General features: G+C 38.5%; 1 protein-coding gene across 7 annotated transcripts in view; it reads left to right on the forward strand.

The window, feature by feature from the left end:
* Nucleotides 1-16,113, forward strand: part of LOC150109855 (histone deacetylase 4-like) — a 579,471-nt gene that overhangs the window by 295,769 nt on the left and 267,589 nt on the right. For all 7 annotated transcript variants that reach the window (XM_090397008.1, XM_090397036.1, XM_090397014.1 and 4 more), the window contains one exon: nucleotides 10,627-10,891. In XM_090397008.1, coding sequence (XP_090253134.1) covers nucleotides 10,627-10,891 — 265 coding nt within the window. The remainder of the gene's footprint in view (nucleotides 1-10,626; nucleotides 10,892-16,113) is intronic.

A 16,113-nucleotide genomic window follows, 5' to 3' on the forward strand; every position in this document is an offset into this window, starting at 1 on the left:
TATATTAAAAACACACAACACTTTGTAGACAAAATCAAAGACATCACTGGAAAAAAGTGATTTATTAGTGATTTTTAACTACTTTACCATAAAGTTTTTTTTTTTCAGTTTATGAATGGTTATATAGGTGTTTTTATAGTTGTTTTAGTAGTAGTCCATGCAACATGGTTTTCCTTTATTTGACTCTTAGTTTCCAGACATAAAAGTAAGTATATGCACATCTATTGTAACATCTGTATTCGTACATTATGTATATCAGTTGTAGGTATCATACTGTTAAATCTTCAGTGTAAATAGACATCAGATTTTGAAGGGAATCCCTGATTATATACAGTAATTTCATCCAGTTTGTGTAATTGAAGAATGTAATGAACAAACCAGTTTCTCTAAAAAGTGCCTGCTAGCAGTGTAATGAGATTATATTTTTGTGCCTGGGATAAAATACTGATTATTCGTGCCTCCAAATGACTGACCACTGATTTTCTTCTCTTCTTTAAGATGACTTGAATCCCTCATTGATAAGAGCCTTCCATCCTACTCTATCCAAAGCAAGTTCTTTCATGTGCAAGCAAAACTTTGAAAGCTCAATGCTGTTCTAAGGGCTTTATGCCACATCAATTTCAGTCTTGCCCTAGGTCTTGTACCCTCGAACACCAAGTGAGTAAGTCTGTCCAATTCCACTTGCGCAATATGGGCAAATCAATGGAGTTGATGCTTTTTAACTGTGTTAAGAATCATTACTTACTAAATGACTTAAGGAAATTACAACATGCAATAGAATATACATTAAAATAAACTTGAACATATTTCCGATATTTCGGCAACGTCACGTTGCCATTTGCCATCTTCAAAAGGAACTTACAATAAAGATACGTGCATGCAGGCACTAAACACAGTAAATGAGAACGAAGCGAGGTAGCTATGGTTTTCCTAAAAGTCCTGATCGTACCCCTAGCGGGCTATGTAGGTATTCTTGGCTGTTGGGCTGAAGGTCTCCTGACGTAAGCCTCCCAAATTTGGGGCAGTCTCATGCAACCAAACTTGTTGAGGTTTGGCATGTTTCTTAGGGCTAAGGCTGATTCCATGAATAGTGTCTTTCATATTTGAATTTGCTATGGTGTATTATTGTGGCTTTCTTCCACTGTATTCTGTGGCGTGTATCCAGAGCATGATCTGCAAGACCAAAGTGGCTATACTGGTGAAACCAGATGTAGTCCTTGTTCTGAAATTCTGATATTTGCTGTCCTGCCTGTTTGGCAGGACAACTTACAGCTGCAAAGGACCTGGTATACACCAGGTCCCTTGCAATATAACCAACGTCTAAGCCTTTCTACGAGTAAGAATCATTAAATTTAGGAATAATGTTGGAGTCTTGAGAGATAACAGATTATAATTAACACAACAAATATTTGGATTATAAGACCATAGGTTTAATACATATATGTACAAATTTGTCGCCTAGTTTTGCTAGCAAACCTGACTAGCTTTGTCAAGGCTAAATGGTGAAAAAACTAATAAATGCAAAAAAAAGAAGGAATGCAGTAACAGTTTACAATGGTTAGACAACAGAATTGGAAGGCACTGTGTGACATGGTATGTGTGAAGCAATATACTTCAGTCATTATTATAAATGTGCGTTACATGGTTTTTGGCGTACTGTAGTTCCGCTAAGCTTAATCAGTTAATAAGATTTTTCCATATATCATTTAATATTACTCCTTGGTTTCTATTAAGGTTGTTTCCTGTTCGTAGGACCACTGCAGCTTCTTTAGGTATTCGACATCTGTAATCTTCCTGCATGTATGGCATTGAGCTGTTATCCCAAATCTATAGCGTGGTTTGAAGTTGAGTAGTGATGCGCCAAACCTGAGGTGTCTGTTCTGTTATGATTAACATCTCCGACATGTTCCTTCTGTCTAATTTCTAAGGCAAATTAGGTACAATAAAACATTTCAGTCTAGCAAAGTTTCTGAAATAAAAAAATTTGAATAACTTTATAAGAAAAAATACAATTCTAGTCCTAGTCTCCTGGATGATAAAGTGATTTTCAAGCTATCAGATTACAGCCTTTCTAAACAAGAATCTGAAATTCTTAAAAAGGGTTTTAACTTTTCAATTGCTCCTAGCCATAGTCCAAAAATGGACTTCATATGTGGTATTGAGAAAGGTCTTTATCCACTTCCGGAGACAATAGCTAATGATATAAGATTCCAAGTACAATCATCCTTTCGACAGCTAAACCACCAAAACAAAATACTATTCCTTCAGATAAAAAAGCAGTTTGGAATTTAAGAAGAAACAAGGATATAATAGTTACCAAAGCAGACAAAGGAAACTCCACAGTCATTTTGAACACAAAGATTATATTAGTAAGATCAATAGTTTACTATCTGACCAGTCCACCTACAAAATATTAAATAAAGATCCAACTATGAATAACCATAATGAAACCAATCTTCTGATTCGCAGTATGAATGGTTGGTCTCAGGAGTTAAAAAGAAAACTTAAATATTCGCATCCCTTAACACCTCGCCTTTACGGTGCACCCAAAGTACATAAAAATGATGTTCCACTCAGTCCTATAGTAGATGGCAGATTCTCCCCCACAAATCTACTAGCCAAACACTTCGCCAACCTATTACAAGGAAAAATCAGACAATCAGAGTCTTACATAAGCAACTCTCAACACTTTGTGGAGAAACTTAAGAACATTAAGCTATCCAAGACAGGCATGATGGCAAATCTTGATGTTGTATCGTTGTTTACAAACTTACAAGTTAAGGAAGTCATAGACATTATAAAAGATCTCTTTCCTAATGATATCACACAACTTTTCAATCACTGTCTTAAGTCTCATTTCTTTAAAGTCAACAACATTATATATCAACAATTAGAAAGCCTAGCAATGGGCAGTTCCCTGTCACCACCATGTGTGGATTTGTTTATGGAGAAATTAGAAAATGATATTCTAGCTAGCATTACTACAAAACCAAGTCTGGTGGAGATACGTTGATGACGTGTTTATTATCTGGAGAGAAAAAGTAGAAAGCTTACATGAATTCTTAGAAAAAATCAACCCTTTTCATGACAAATTAAAATTTACTTTAGAGTTAGAAAGCAATCATCAATTACCTTTTTTGGATATACTTGTCAAAAGACTAGAGAATGAAGATATTAAACTTACTATATATAAGAAATCCACTGATACTGGACGGTATCTCCATTATTCTTCAAATCATCATCATACACATAAAAGCAGCAGCATCCATGTGCTATGAGACAGAGCCCACAACATAGTCACAGAGAAGAAGACGTATGTACGGAACTTTCCCACATCTCCAAATCTCTTTCTCAAAATGGGTATCCACTAAACTTATTAAAATTCTCTATAAAAACAACCTCCACCAACAACTTATAGCAACTCAATACGCAGTGGCAGAGCTAGAGCTGTTGGCACCCATTTCGGTCCCTGAATTTGCTGCCCCTCTCAATCTTCTTCTTTCACTATGCATTATTCCCGCTTCCTATGCAGGGTCCACATGTTACTTATATGTGACTACTTGTTAGTACCACTCCCAAATGACCTATCGCGTAGTCTGCCGCTGGGGGGGGGGTATATTTTTGGCTGTAGAAGCATATGTTCACGGGGGCCGGTTTGCCTGCTTGCGGGATGAAAAACGGCAGATAAACTGCTGGCAAAAAACCCTACTGCCCACGCCCAAGACCAGCTAACTTGGCTATGCCTGAGGAAGACTCTCAAGTTCCTCGCATCTTCGACGGGAATCGAACCTGGGACACCCCTTCTGCAGGCATATGGTTGCAAAGTGCAAAGCCACTAGGCTAACCATGCAGACTTTACCACCCCTCTCAGTACACACCAAAAATACTACAAAAAGTCAAAACGATGTATAGGGAAATAAATTAAAACACTATGTTTATTTTTGAAGTAAAACTTTAATTTCAATAAAAATAACTAAAATGTTATTTTTCTTGCTTTTTCTGTTAGCAAAATCATCAGTGACATTGGTGAAGTCTGTTTCATAGTAATGTAGATCATTCTTAATCAAATTTTATTTATTAAAACTCCTCTCACAACTAGCAACACTTACAGCAATTGTGAGGAAAATTCGCAGTACTATTACAATATTTGGAACTGAGTTCTCAAGACTTTATTTTAGAATTAACTGCAAAAATTCAAAAAAGTTCAAAGTGCCCCCCCCCCCTCCGCACTCCCTTAGCTACGCCACTGTCAGTATGTATCAACCATTGTCATACCCTATCTTGGTTTAGTCTCCAATAAAATAGCTAGAATTTTAAAATTTTATAACATCAGAGTAGCGTTTAAACTGACTGCTACCAATAGACAGTTTTTAAGATCCCCTAAAGACAGTGTACCTTTTTTCAAATATGCAGGTGTTTACAGCATACCTTGTACATGTGGACTATCATACACAGGCCAAACTTCGAGAAGCTTAGAAATTAGACAAAAGGAACATGGCGGAGACGTTAATCATAACAGAACAGACACCTCAGGTTTGGTGCATCACTTCTCAACTTCAAACCACACTATAGATTGGGATAACAGCTCAATGCCATATGTGGAGGAAGATTACAGATGTCGAATATTTAAAGAAACTGCAGTGGTCCTATGAACAGGAAACAACCTTAATAGAAACCAAGGAGTAATATTAAAGGATATATGGAAAAATCTTATTAACTGATTAAGCTTAGCGGAACTACAGTACGCCAAAAACTATGCAACGCATTTTAATAATAATGACTGAAGTATATCGCTTCACGCGGTGCCTTCCAATTTTGTTGTCTAACCGTTGTAAACCGTTACTGCATTCCTTCGTTTTTTTTTTTTTTTGCATTTATTAGTTTTTTTCACCGTTTAGCCTTGACAAAGCTAGTCAGTTTTGCTAGTGAAACTAGTCGACGAATTTGTACATATATGTATTAAACCTATGGTCTTATAATCCAAATATTGTTGTGTTTAACTTTTCAACAAGATAACAGATTAATTCGGAGGAAAATTGTTGGTTGGAAGTCAATAATGATGTAAGTTTTTTATGTAGTATTATTATATCCTGTGAGCCCATATTCTTGATTCTCAGGTCCTCAGTAGGTATATGTCGGAGCCTGTGTCCGTGAGTCCTGCTAGGAGAGTACGGAGCCATCTGTTCCTGTATACTATTTAGCGTTATCCAGTTTGCACCATGAGGAGGCAGTTTACATTATACCCCAATGTTTTTACAATTGCTTTTATGTAATATGTATGTAATATCCTGAGACCTGTATATCATACTAAATATAAATAATATTTATATTTAGTATGATTGCCTGCACACCCCCTTGAGGGTACACATCAGGAATATGATGATGAAATTTAGGGATATTCAAATCTTGCAACACTTCTGCATTAGTTTTATGGTCTCCAATAATTCTATTTATTTTCCTGAAGCATTTCATTTTAAAAGCCAACAGTTTCCTCTCTTCTTTAAGGTCCAAATTTTACCCCATAGATCACTGATTGTGTATCATTATTTAAAATACTTTGTGTATATCATACTAAGTATATTTCGCAATATTCATCAGTCTCATTCATCCAGCTCAGTGGTTGTAGTATAAAATAAAATGAAAAGGTTGCTGTTTTTTTTCATGAATACAAAAATACAAAACTTTTTAAAATAGTGTATTTATGAATTTATTGGTTGAATTAAGAATATTTTGAAATGACTGCATAACTGAATCAGACTTTATTATTATTATTCAGGCCTCCGGGGAATCAAGGGACTCATTGTGGGAGTGCCTTCCTTGGAAACAGTATCATACCACTCAATGACTGTTCTTGCTCTCACCACTTTATCAGGCAATGCATTCCATGGTTCAATCACCCTCCATGCAAATCAACCACTCCTCACCCTCTTGCTCACAGCTTCCTTTTGTATTGCATCTTCCACCTGTTCCACCAAGTGAAAGAACTCTCCAGTGACAACCCTGTAACTGACTTTCAACAGTTTAAAAGTCTCTATCATATCACCTTTCCTTCTTCTATCCACGAAACTCTGCAGTCCATATTCCCTCAGTCGATCCTCATAACTAACATTGTACAGTCCTGAAACCATCTTTGTTATCTGCCTCTGTACCCTTTCTACAGTTAATTTTTCCTGGAGTCCAAATTTGAGAACAATAGTTTAAGTATTGTCTGATCTGAGTCTTACAAAGGAAACTCTTATCTCAGCAGGTCAACGTCCTTCCCAGTATTGCAGCAATCCTCTGGGTTATCTTCACCACCTCTGCAATATGTCCCCTGAATTTCAGGTTTCTATCAATCATCAACCCCAGATCTGTTGTCTCCCCTACTTCCTCCAGTATAGCTCCACCAACAGAGTATGCAGCGTTGTCCCATTGATGTCTCAAACCTCAAGAACTTACATTTTGCTGCATTAAATCGACACCCCCCATTCATTTGCCTATCTGTCTAGTTTATTCAAATCCTCTTGTAGCGCTGCAACATCTGCACTATTACTAATAACCCTTACCAGCTTCACATCATCTGCAAACAACTGAATATCCTCTTGCAATCTATTGACAATGTCATTGATATAAAAGTTAAACAATATAGGTCCCAGTACTGAATCCTGTGGAATCCCACTTGTAACCTCTGCCTCTTTGATATTGTCCCACTATACACAACTCTCTGATACCTATGAGACAGCCAATCCTGAATCCAGTTGACTTACCTGACATCTAAACCCATAATGCTGCAACTTAAGTATCAGCTTATCATGTGGCACCCTGTCAAATGCCTTTGCAAAATCCAAAAAAAGCGGTATATGCCTTTCCCTCATCAACTACTCTTCTCACTTTATTATAAAAGGCAATCATATTACGAAAGCAGGAGTGCCTCTTAACAAATCCATGTTTATTCTCACAGATAACATTACCCTCATCTGCCCAACACTGTATATGATCTCTCACTAATTTCTCCAAGACCTTGACAACTACTGATGACACAAACTGGCCTATAATTAGACACTTTCAGTCTGCTACCTCTTTTATGCAATGGCAATATCTTGCCTTCCTTCCATTCCTTAGGTACCTTTCCCATAACCAGACTTTCATTGAAAAGCCAGGTCAATGGAGCTGTCAGTTCTTTAGCACATTCTCTCAAACTCATGGTGAAATACCATCCAGCCCCACAGCTTTACTGTAGTATTCAGAACACACTCTCCTCTTGCACCTCTAAACCTCGAACCTGCCCTATCCCTCGAGTATTAAAATCTATTTCTCCATAGGATGAAATACTCCAATAAAGTGTTCATTGAACAACTTCACTATGTCCTCTGCATCACTCAGTCTATTCCCATTTTTATCCCACAATGTCATTCTTCCACAATCGTTTCTCCTCCTACTGGCCACATAGCTCAAAAATTCCCTAGTATTTTCTTTGGATTTTAATGCCAATCTCTTTTCATATTCCAGTTTTGCCTTCCTCACCATACTAGTTACTCTCCTGGCCTAAGTCTTATATTCTTCATGCATCTGCTCTCTACCCCCCCTCTTCTTATCTCTTCCATAATCTCTTTTTCACCTGCAGTTCCTGTTTGATATTGTTTGTCAATCACTTTACACCAAATTGTCCTCTTCTTCACTCGTGGAATACACAAGTGAAGAAGCTAACAAATATTCCTTCACAATTCCCAAGCACTAATGATATCCTGGTATTCCAATCCCCCCCTCCATGAAACTTCCCCAAGTTGACTTCTAAGACTATTATAATCACCTGCCTTATAATTCCACATGAGTTTCCATCTCATTTGATACTCCTGCATGTCTATTATCTTCCAAATCAAAACCACATGGTCACTCTCTCCAACTGGTGGTAGAGATGTCATCTCAGTTATTATCAACTCTTCTGATGCTATAACCAAATCCACAGCTGTTGTACCTCTTGTTCTCTCTATTACATGTTGCCTAAGATCTTTGTTCTTCAAGAATTCTAGAAATTCTATTCCCTTATTACTTCATGCATTTTCCTCTTCCCAGTTTATACTGCTATAGTTAAAATCTTCCATAACAAATCATTCTTCTTGCACTTGCGAAGCTCAACTGCCTAAACATCTCCTGCTCCACACCCTCTATACTCCTTGGCTTGTAGCAACACCCCACTAAATATCCTGTCTTGTCCCACCTCGACCTCACACCATATGCTTTCAAAACCATTACTGTCACCACCTTGCAAAGCCTTCACTCTTAGAGGACATAAGTCATCACCTATCTTAAGCAGCACTCCACCACCACGTCTTCCCTTCCTGTGCTACCAAAAAATGCTGTACCCTGCTACTTCTATTCCTGTTATTATATTATTATTATTCCGGACAACTCCAATGAGTCGACAGACTCATCGAGGGTTTCATATCACCTTCCATCAACCACGTGTTGGAGATCCCAATAATCTTTGGTCAGGCTGATGCTACCAATGCCACCAATTCATCTCCTTTATTCCGGATTTCCGGATACTCCTGGCATTAGTATAAAGCATAAAAATATCACTACTTTTATACCTATCATTATCCCCCCAAACCCCACTGGACTCATTGTTACCTGATGTTGTTCCCCCTTCCTCCAAGCACCTATTCCCACAAGAGGCCACCCCTGCTACCATCCACCCTGGGAATTCTAGTTTCCCTGCATTGACACACTGACTCTTTCAGAAAACAGCAATCTCTCCCAATGCCTACGTCCTTCCTCATTCAAATGTAAGTGGTCACTAGCATACAGGTCCTTTCTGTCCTCAAATGCCCTCCAAGCATCAACATATTCCAATCCTCTCCTCTGACACATTCTGGCTATTATGCTATTCAGTAATACTGTTCTTCTGCTCAGCTCATCACTATCATACTTGGGCAACACACACACAATCTTTTCTCTCTGCATTTTCTTTTCTACAACCTCAAGAAAGAATCTCGGATCTCTCGCCACCTGATTTACATTGCGTCTCAAGTCATTTCGTGCCCACCATCACAATCATCTTATCAACCCTTTCACCCTGCTTAATTGCCATAGCCACACTCTCTATCATTCCTCCAGGCAAACACGCCTATGGCATCCTGCTCTTACCACTCTGTTCCTTGATTGCCCACCTGCATCCCTCACTCTCTCTCTCTCCTCTCTTTCACTCTGTCTTCCCATACATACCTGCTGTCCTGGCATCATTCTATCCCTGGTTCCAGCACTTCCTTACATTCTTCTCATTCCCCCTCTCTGACTGTTTCCATTCTCTCCTCTTCTATCATTCCCATAACTTTCATTTCCTCTCTCTACTGTTTCTATTCTCTCCTCTTCTCATTCCCATAACTCTTTAAACTGTATATTTGCATAATTATTGTGCTCTTCATTTTCAGTACCTGAGCCAAGGACCTGCATTACTCTTTGCTGATCCTTATGGTCTCCTGAGATAACTAAGTAAAAAAAAAAAAAAAGTGATTCTCAGCTCTTCTTCCATTCTAGTTCTGAGACCTGAAAGGCTTGATAGTCTTGTTTGATTTCTAATGCAGGGTTCCTATATTATAATCTTTAGTCCCCTCATGATACTAATGTACTAAAATATTCTAAACAAAACAAAAACCATTTACATAGTTCCAGAATTAAAACCCCCCATTAAACTTATTAATTTAGAGACATGTATAATGCATAGCATTATACATGTCTGTAAGGATATGGGATACTAAGGCAATTGATGTCAAGTCATTGGCCTCTATATACAAGTTACTTCATATGTAAACTGTTTGCTTACACTTGGATAAAGGATGAAACCAAGAATATAATTTCTTGGCATCTTTAATTTATTAATCAATAACTTAGCACCACATTACCATATACTTTTTATATCAAAAGATGTTTCAAACTTGAAAAATTACTAGTTTCACATATCAGTTTTAGTTTTGTCAAATGCAAACTGAAGTTCTGGGTTAAAATGAGTCTAGACTGCATAGTGCATTATAGGATTTGCTGGACAGAATTAGATTTCAGACTTTTATGGATAAAATACAAGTTGTTCATCTTCACAAGGCCTTGATATGGCTGTACCTGGTCTGTGTGTTTGGTTACTTGCATTCTGAAGGGATCTAGACACTGAAAAAGGTCTATTCTCTTCTGTTTTAGAAAATACAGCTATTCATCATGATGAATAGGCAGGTGAGAGATGGTAGACATGCAAGTTTTAAAAGGATTTTATATGACTAAGGTGGGTGAAATTTTTCACCACCAACAAAGAGAAATTAGGTCATGGAATCTAAATGGAAATATAGTTAGGTGAGAGCTAGATTTCTTTCTTGGTGAGTTGAGTTGTAAGTGTGAGTGGTCATTGCTAGTAACAAATAGAAGAGGCACAACAGTGTTTGGGGTTAAGCACGCTTCCTGTGATGAACTTGTGTACTCCCTGAATGCTCCCATATAAATTGTATGGATGCATGCAAACTGGTTATTTCTGTTTATTCTTAAATAACAATTCTGACTGTTACCAAATTTACTGAACAGTGAGAAAACTAGATTTTTTATAAGATAAAACTAATAATGGTGTTATGTGTGATTGCTAAAGTAATATTCTTCTCCTTCTAGCATATCCGACAGACAGTCTTAACACGAGCAAACAGCAAGAATCAAGTAGAGAATTTAGAAGAAGAAACTGAAGCTGCTGTAGCTCAAGAAATGAAAGATATAACCCCACCTATTTATTCTCATCCTGAAGTTATTGATCTGACAGAAGGACGAGGAAAAGATGGACAGCCACTCTCTGAACTTGCAAAACAGCAAAAAGAACGTGAAGCATTTCTTCAGCAACAGCGTGATCTTATGGCTCGTCATGTTCTTCAAATTAGTGAAGGTATAGTTTTGACTTGAGTTTTTGAGTTTATAAATATTATTACTATTATTACGGGCGACTCCAGGGAGTCCTTAGACTCATCGAGGGAGGCCCTAAACATCATGTCCATACAACTATACGACATTCTCACACTATCTATCATACCTTGCCTTGAACTCGCTCACTGTCATAGCACCCACAACAGGCTCTGGCAGCTTATTCCACTCATTTACCACTTTAAAAGTAAAGAACCCAGCTCTGACACCTCTGCTAACCACACTCTTGCCCAGCTTCCATAGGTGTCCCCTAGTTCTCCCACCACCAGTCCTGATCTCAAAAATATCCTCTGAATTAATCCTATAGAAACCCTTTAGCAATTTGAATGTCTCAATCATATCTCCCCTTTTCCACCTATCAACTAATTTCTGCAACCCACAAAACTTCAACCTGTTCTCATATAGTTCATTCCATAGACCTGCTATCATCTTGGTCACTCACCTCTGGATCCTTTCAACCTCCTTGCCATCAAGAAGGAACCTAGGTGACCAAATCTGGACACAGTAGTCGAGATTAGATCTTATCAAGGCTCGGTACAGAAGTACAATAACTTGCTTGTTTCTGTTCGTCAAAGTATTTTTCAACAATCAAGTGAGTTGATGAGCTGATTTAGCTACTTTTGCAATGTGCCCCCTAAACTTCATCTCCCTATCCACCAGCACTCCCAAGTCCCTGACCTCATCAATCTCCTGGAGTACACTTCCACCAATGTGATATACTGCTGCTAATCTTTTCACCCCAAAATGCATGACCTTACATTTTGTCACATTAAATTGACAACCATTCTCCTTAGCCCAGAACTCCAATCTATCCAAGTCGTCCTGCAAGATTTTGACATCTTTTTGATTGATTTTTGATTTTGACATAAAGATTTTGAAATATATAAATTATTTTTATAATTACTATTGCATAATTCGAAAATTTATTTATCACTAGGTTAGACTATAATAGATTTAGTTTAATCCTTTATCCCAGTGAGAGCAAAAAAAGTTTGCGCCTGAAAATATCTTCAGGACTAAATATAGTGTTGTACTATCTTATCCAGTAAGTAGTGCAACACCAAGGCAACTCGTGGCAAAGGTGGAGCAAAACTGCCTGGTAGCTTGCTCCACCTTTGCCACGAGTTGCCTTGGTGTTGCACTACTTACTGGATAAGATAGTACAACACTATATTTAGTCCTGAAGATATTTTCAGGCGCAAACTTTTTTTGCTCTCACTGGGATAAAGGATTAAACTAAATCTATTATATATTGCATAATTCGATTACATAAATGATTTGTGGATGTTTAATGCGGATGGAAGAAGGGTGTGTGCGAAGTGTGACCTGAACGAGGAATTGATGAATGCGAATATGAAATTGATGACAGAAAGTGCTAGTACCGATTGTGTCGCGAGTGCACATTTGAAAGAGAAGGATGGTGAGGAAGACAGGTGAAAAAATGTTAAAAAATCAGGAAAAAAGATAAAGAGCGATTTGACAACCGTAACAGATGTTAAAAGGGACGAAAGTGAGACGGAAAGAAACGAAATTGAGAACGAATGAAAGTAGAAATGGCGTGATGCAGAAATCGAAAGAATGAATGATAGTGAAAAAAGAATGAATGATGGCAAAAGTTGGACGCATGTTGGAACGAAAGTACTGAACCAAAGAAAGATGAACGACAGTAAAAGTGAGAAGAATGATAGCGAGCGAAAGTTGGACACATGTAGTCCGAAAGTACGGAAACATAAGAAAGATATGTGAGAGTGAAAGTGAGAAGAATGATAGTGAAAGTTGGCCGTATGTTGGACCGAAAGTACGGAAACAAAGAAGGATGAATGAGAGGGAAAGTGAGAAGAGGGGGTCGAGAGTTAGAAAGTTAGAAAGATTTAATGATAGAGAGAATGTGTCACGAGGTTCGGAAGGTGAATTGGATTGGATGAAGCAAGAAATGAAATGGATGCGGAATGAAATTAAGAGAATTCAGGTCAAAACTATTAAAATAAATCATGATGGCATGAAAAAGTTAACGAAAGATGAGTGAGTGGCGTTGTATGGCGACTGCATTATTAAAGGTGTGCTAGAGGATAAAATGCACAAGGTATGTTTTCCAGGCGGTAAAATGAGTAGAGTGATTGAGGCATTGAATATGAGGCGGGAACGAGCAAAAGAGTTAATTGTATTAATTGGTACAAATGATTTGAGAGAGAACAAAGAGCATGTCAAAATGAATGTCAGGAGACTGCTTGGAAAGATAAAAGAGAATAGTGTGACAGGAAGGGTGGTCAGTGTGTTGCCTAGGTATGATTGTGGTGAAATGAGGCGGAGAGCAAGGATTATGAATGATATTCTGGCTGAAATGTGTGAGGAGATGGGAGTACAGTTTATTAATGTGTGGAATGAGTTTGAGGGACGAAGTGAGCTGTATGGGAGCGATGGACTGCATTTGAGTGGTTATGGTGTGAGTCGCTTGGAGAGACTGTTGCTGGAAAGTAGAGAAGTGAATAGAAAGTAGAGAAGAAAAGCTGGAAAGTAGAGGAGTGGTTATGGTATGAGTCGCTTGGAGAGACTGTTGCTGGAAAGTAGAGAAGTGAATAGAGAGAATGAATCAGATCAAGAGGGAAGTGATGTGGAAGAGCAGGAGAGTAAGACAGGAGAGATTGAAGAAGTGGAAATGAATGGGGAAGTGAGTGGTATGAGTATAGAAAATGAGAGAATGGGTGTGCAAGAGGAGCAGGGAAACGGGGAGGCTCAGGGTGGACAGGGGTACACAGCGTGAGAAAGGTGGATGCTCCAAGAGGAGGTGAGAGCATGTGTAAGCAGGAAAGTAATGGGATGATCAGGGATCAAGAGAAAACAGATGGAATTGCAAAGGGTTCTAAAATGAAGAAGCAGAAAGGGAAATGGTCCCAGTTCAGCATGGAGAGATCACATCGAGTGAGTGGTATCAGTGGAACTAGCTGTAGATCCAGAAATGAGTTGTTGTGTTTGTATACCAATGATAGAAGTATAAGAAACAAGGCGGATGAAATGGTTGCACTAATTGCACTAATCTGTGCACCCAGAGATTGTCGGAATAAGTGAGACATGGTTAGATGAGGATGACATCCTGACAGGAATAGAGATGGAAAGGTATGATGTGTTTCGTGAGGACAGAAGGGGTAAAAAGGGAGGGGGAGTGCTATTGATGATAGAGAAAGTGTTATGTCCATACAAGGTAGAGATGCAAGAGGGAAATAGGGCCAGTGGTTTTGAGGCAGTATGGTGTGAGATAGAGGTGAATGGAATCAAATACTTGGTGGGATGTTGTTATAGACCTGGTAATGTGGATGGTGGTGATAGTGAAATGTATAGTCAAATAAGCCAAGCAAATAAGAAAAGGGTGATCATTATGGGTGGTTTTAATTATAGCAATATAGACTGGAATGAAGAGATAGCAACTGGAAGTAAAGAAAATGAGTTTCTTGAGTTTTTGAGGGATAACTACCTCAGACAGTATGTAACAGTGGGCACACGAGGATTAAGGGTCTTGGATTTGGTCATCTCATCGGAGGATGTAATTATCAATGAGGTATCAAATCATCTGCCAATTGGTGAAAGTGACCATGAGGTGATTACCTGGGTGGTTGCCAGCAGTGCAAGGATCCCTGTGAAAAAAGGGTATATGTGGAACTACAATTGGGGGGGGGGGTGATTATGAAGAGCTCAGGAGACAGCTTGCAGGTGTAGCATGGAATGAGGAGTTAGCTGGAAAAGAGATCAATGCAGCTTAGGGGAATTTTCAAAAAATATTTAATGGATGCAATGTCTAAATGTATACCACGGGTGAGAAGGTTAAATAAATTAGGTGTGAGATGGATGAATAAAGAGATTAAGCATGCGATACAGAGAAAGAGGGCATTGTGGAGGCAGCGTAAGCAAAGTGGAAATAACCAATTCCATGAGGTCTACAAAGACCTGGCAAGGAGGGTGACTTGGTTGGTGAGGGTAACTAAAGAGAGGAATGAACAGCAGTTAGCAAATGATGCAAAAAAGAATCCTAAGGAGTTCTTTCGATATGTAGCCAGCAAAAGAAAGAATGATTATGGAAGGATGACATTGATTGGAGGAAATGGTATAAAGACAGCTGTTGCAGAATGTGCGGTGGAGATACTTAATGAGCAGTTCATAAAGATCTTTCAATCTTGTGAATGTGACTTCATGGAGAGATTAAGAGCAGTTGATGATGGGGAGGAGAGACTGACTGTAAGTGAGCAAGAGGTGTTTGGGGAGTTGAGTAAACTAGATGTAAATAAGGCTGTGGGACTTGAAAATATATCACCGCGTATTCTGAAGGAATGTGCCAGAGAGATAACACCTGCCTTGGCAATTTTTTTTAATACGAGTCTTGCACTTGGTCAAGTCCCTAAAGAGTGGAAGGAGGGCAAGATTGTGCCACTTCATAAAGGAGGTGATCGAACTCAAGCATCAGACTATAGGCCTATCTGTGTGTCAGTGTTGTGGTTAAGTTGTTGGAGAAGCTTGTGAGTACTAGGATCCAGAGTTGGGTTGACAACAAAGGTATAATCTTTGATGGACAGCATGGATTTGCTAAAGGGAGGTCATGTTTTAGTAATCTACTTACTTATTACAATAAAGTGACTGCTTCCTTGGACAGAGGAGAAGGATACACAGTAATATACTTGGATTTTGCAAAAGCTTTTGATAGAGTACCTCATGATAAGTTGACAGTCAAACTAGAGCAGATGGGGTTGGATATTAGATTAGTGCATTGGATTGGAGACTGGCTATCTGATAGGTATCAACAAGTTGTGTATGGGAGTGCAATATCCAGGAAAAGGAAAGTCACTAGTGGAGTGCCTCAGGGGTCTGTTTTAGGGCCATTACTATTTAACTTGTATATTAATGATATTGGCAAAGATTTGGATGGAGATATTCAGTTGTTTGCAGATGATGCAAAGTGAGGACGAACCATAAAGAGTAGTGAAGATGTTGTGGCCTTGCAAGAAGACTTGAATAAATTGAGTGATTGGGCAAGCAAATGGGGATGTGAGTTCAATGTTGCAAAATGTAAGGTTTTAAAATTTGGAAAACAAAGATGGGATGCAGAATTTATGCTTGGTGAGAATATATTGTTGGAAGTAGAGGAAATAAGAGATCTGGGGGTGATAGTGGATAAGGAACTAAAATTTAGGGGACACATCG

Source organism: Typopeltis vanoorti, chromosome 1 (assembly GCF_054136105.1).
Source record: "Typopeltis vanoorti isolate ZY-2024b chromosome 1, IOZ_Tvanoo_1.0, whole genome shotgun sequence".
Classification (NCBI taxonomy): domain Eukaryota; kingdom Metazoa; phylum Arthropoda; class Arachnida; order Uropygi; family Thelyphonidae; genus Typopeltis; species Typopeltis vanoorti.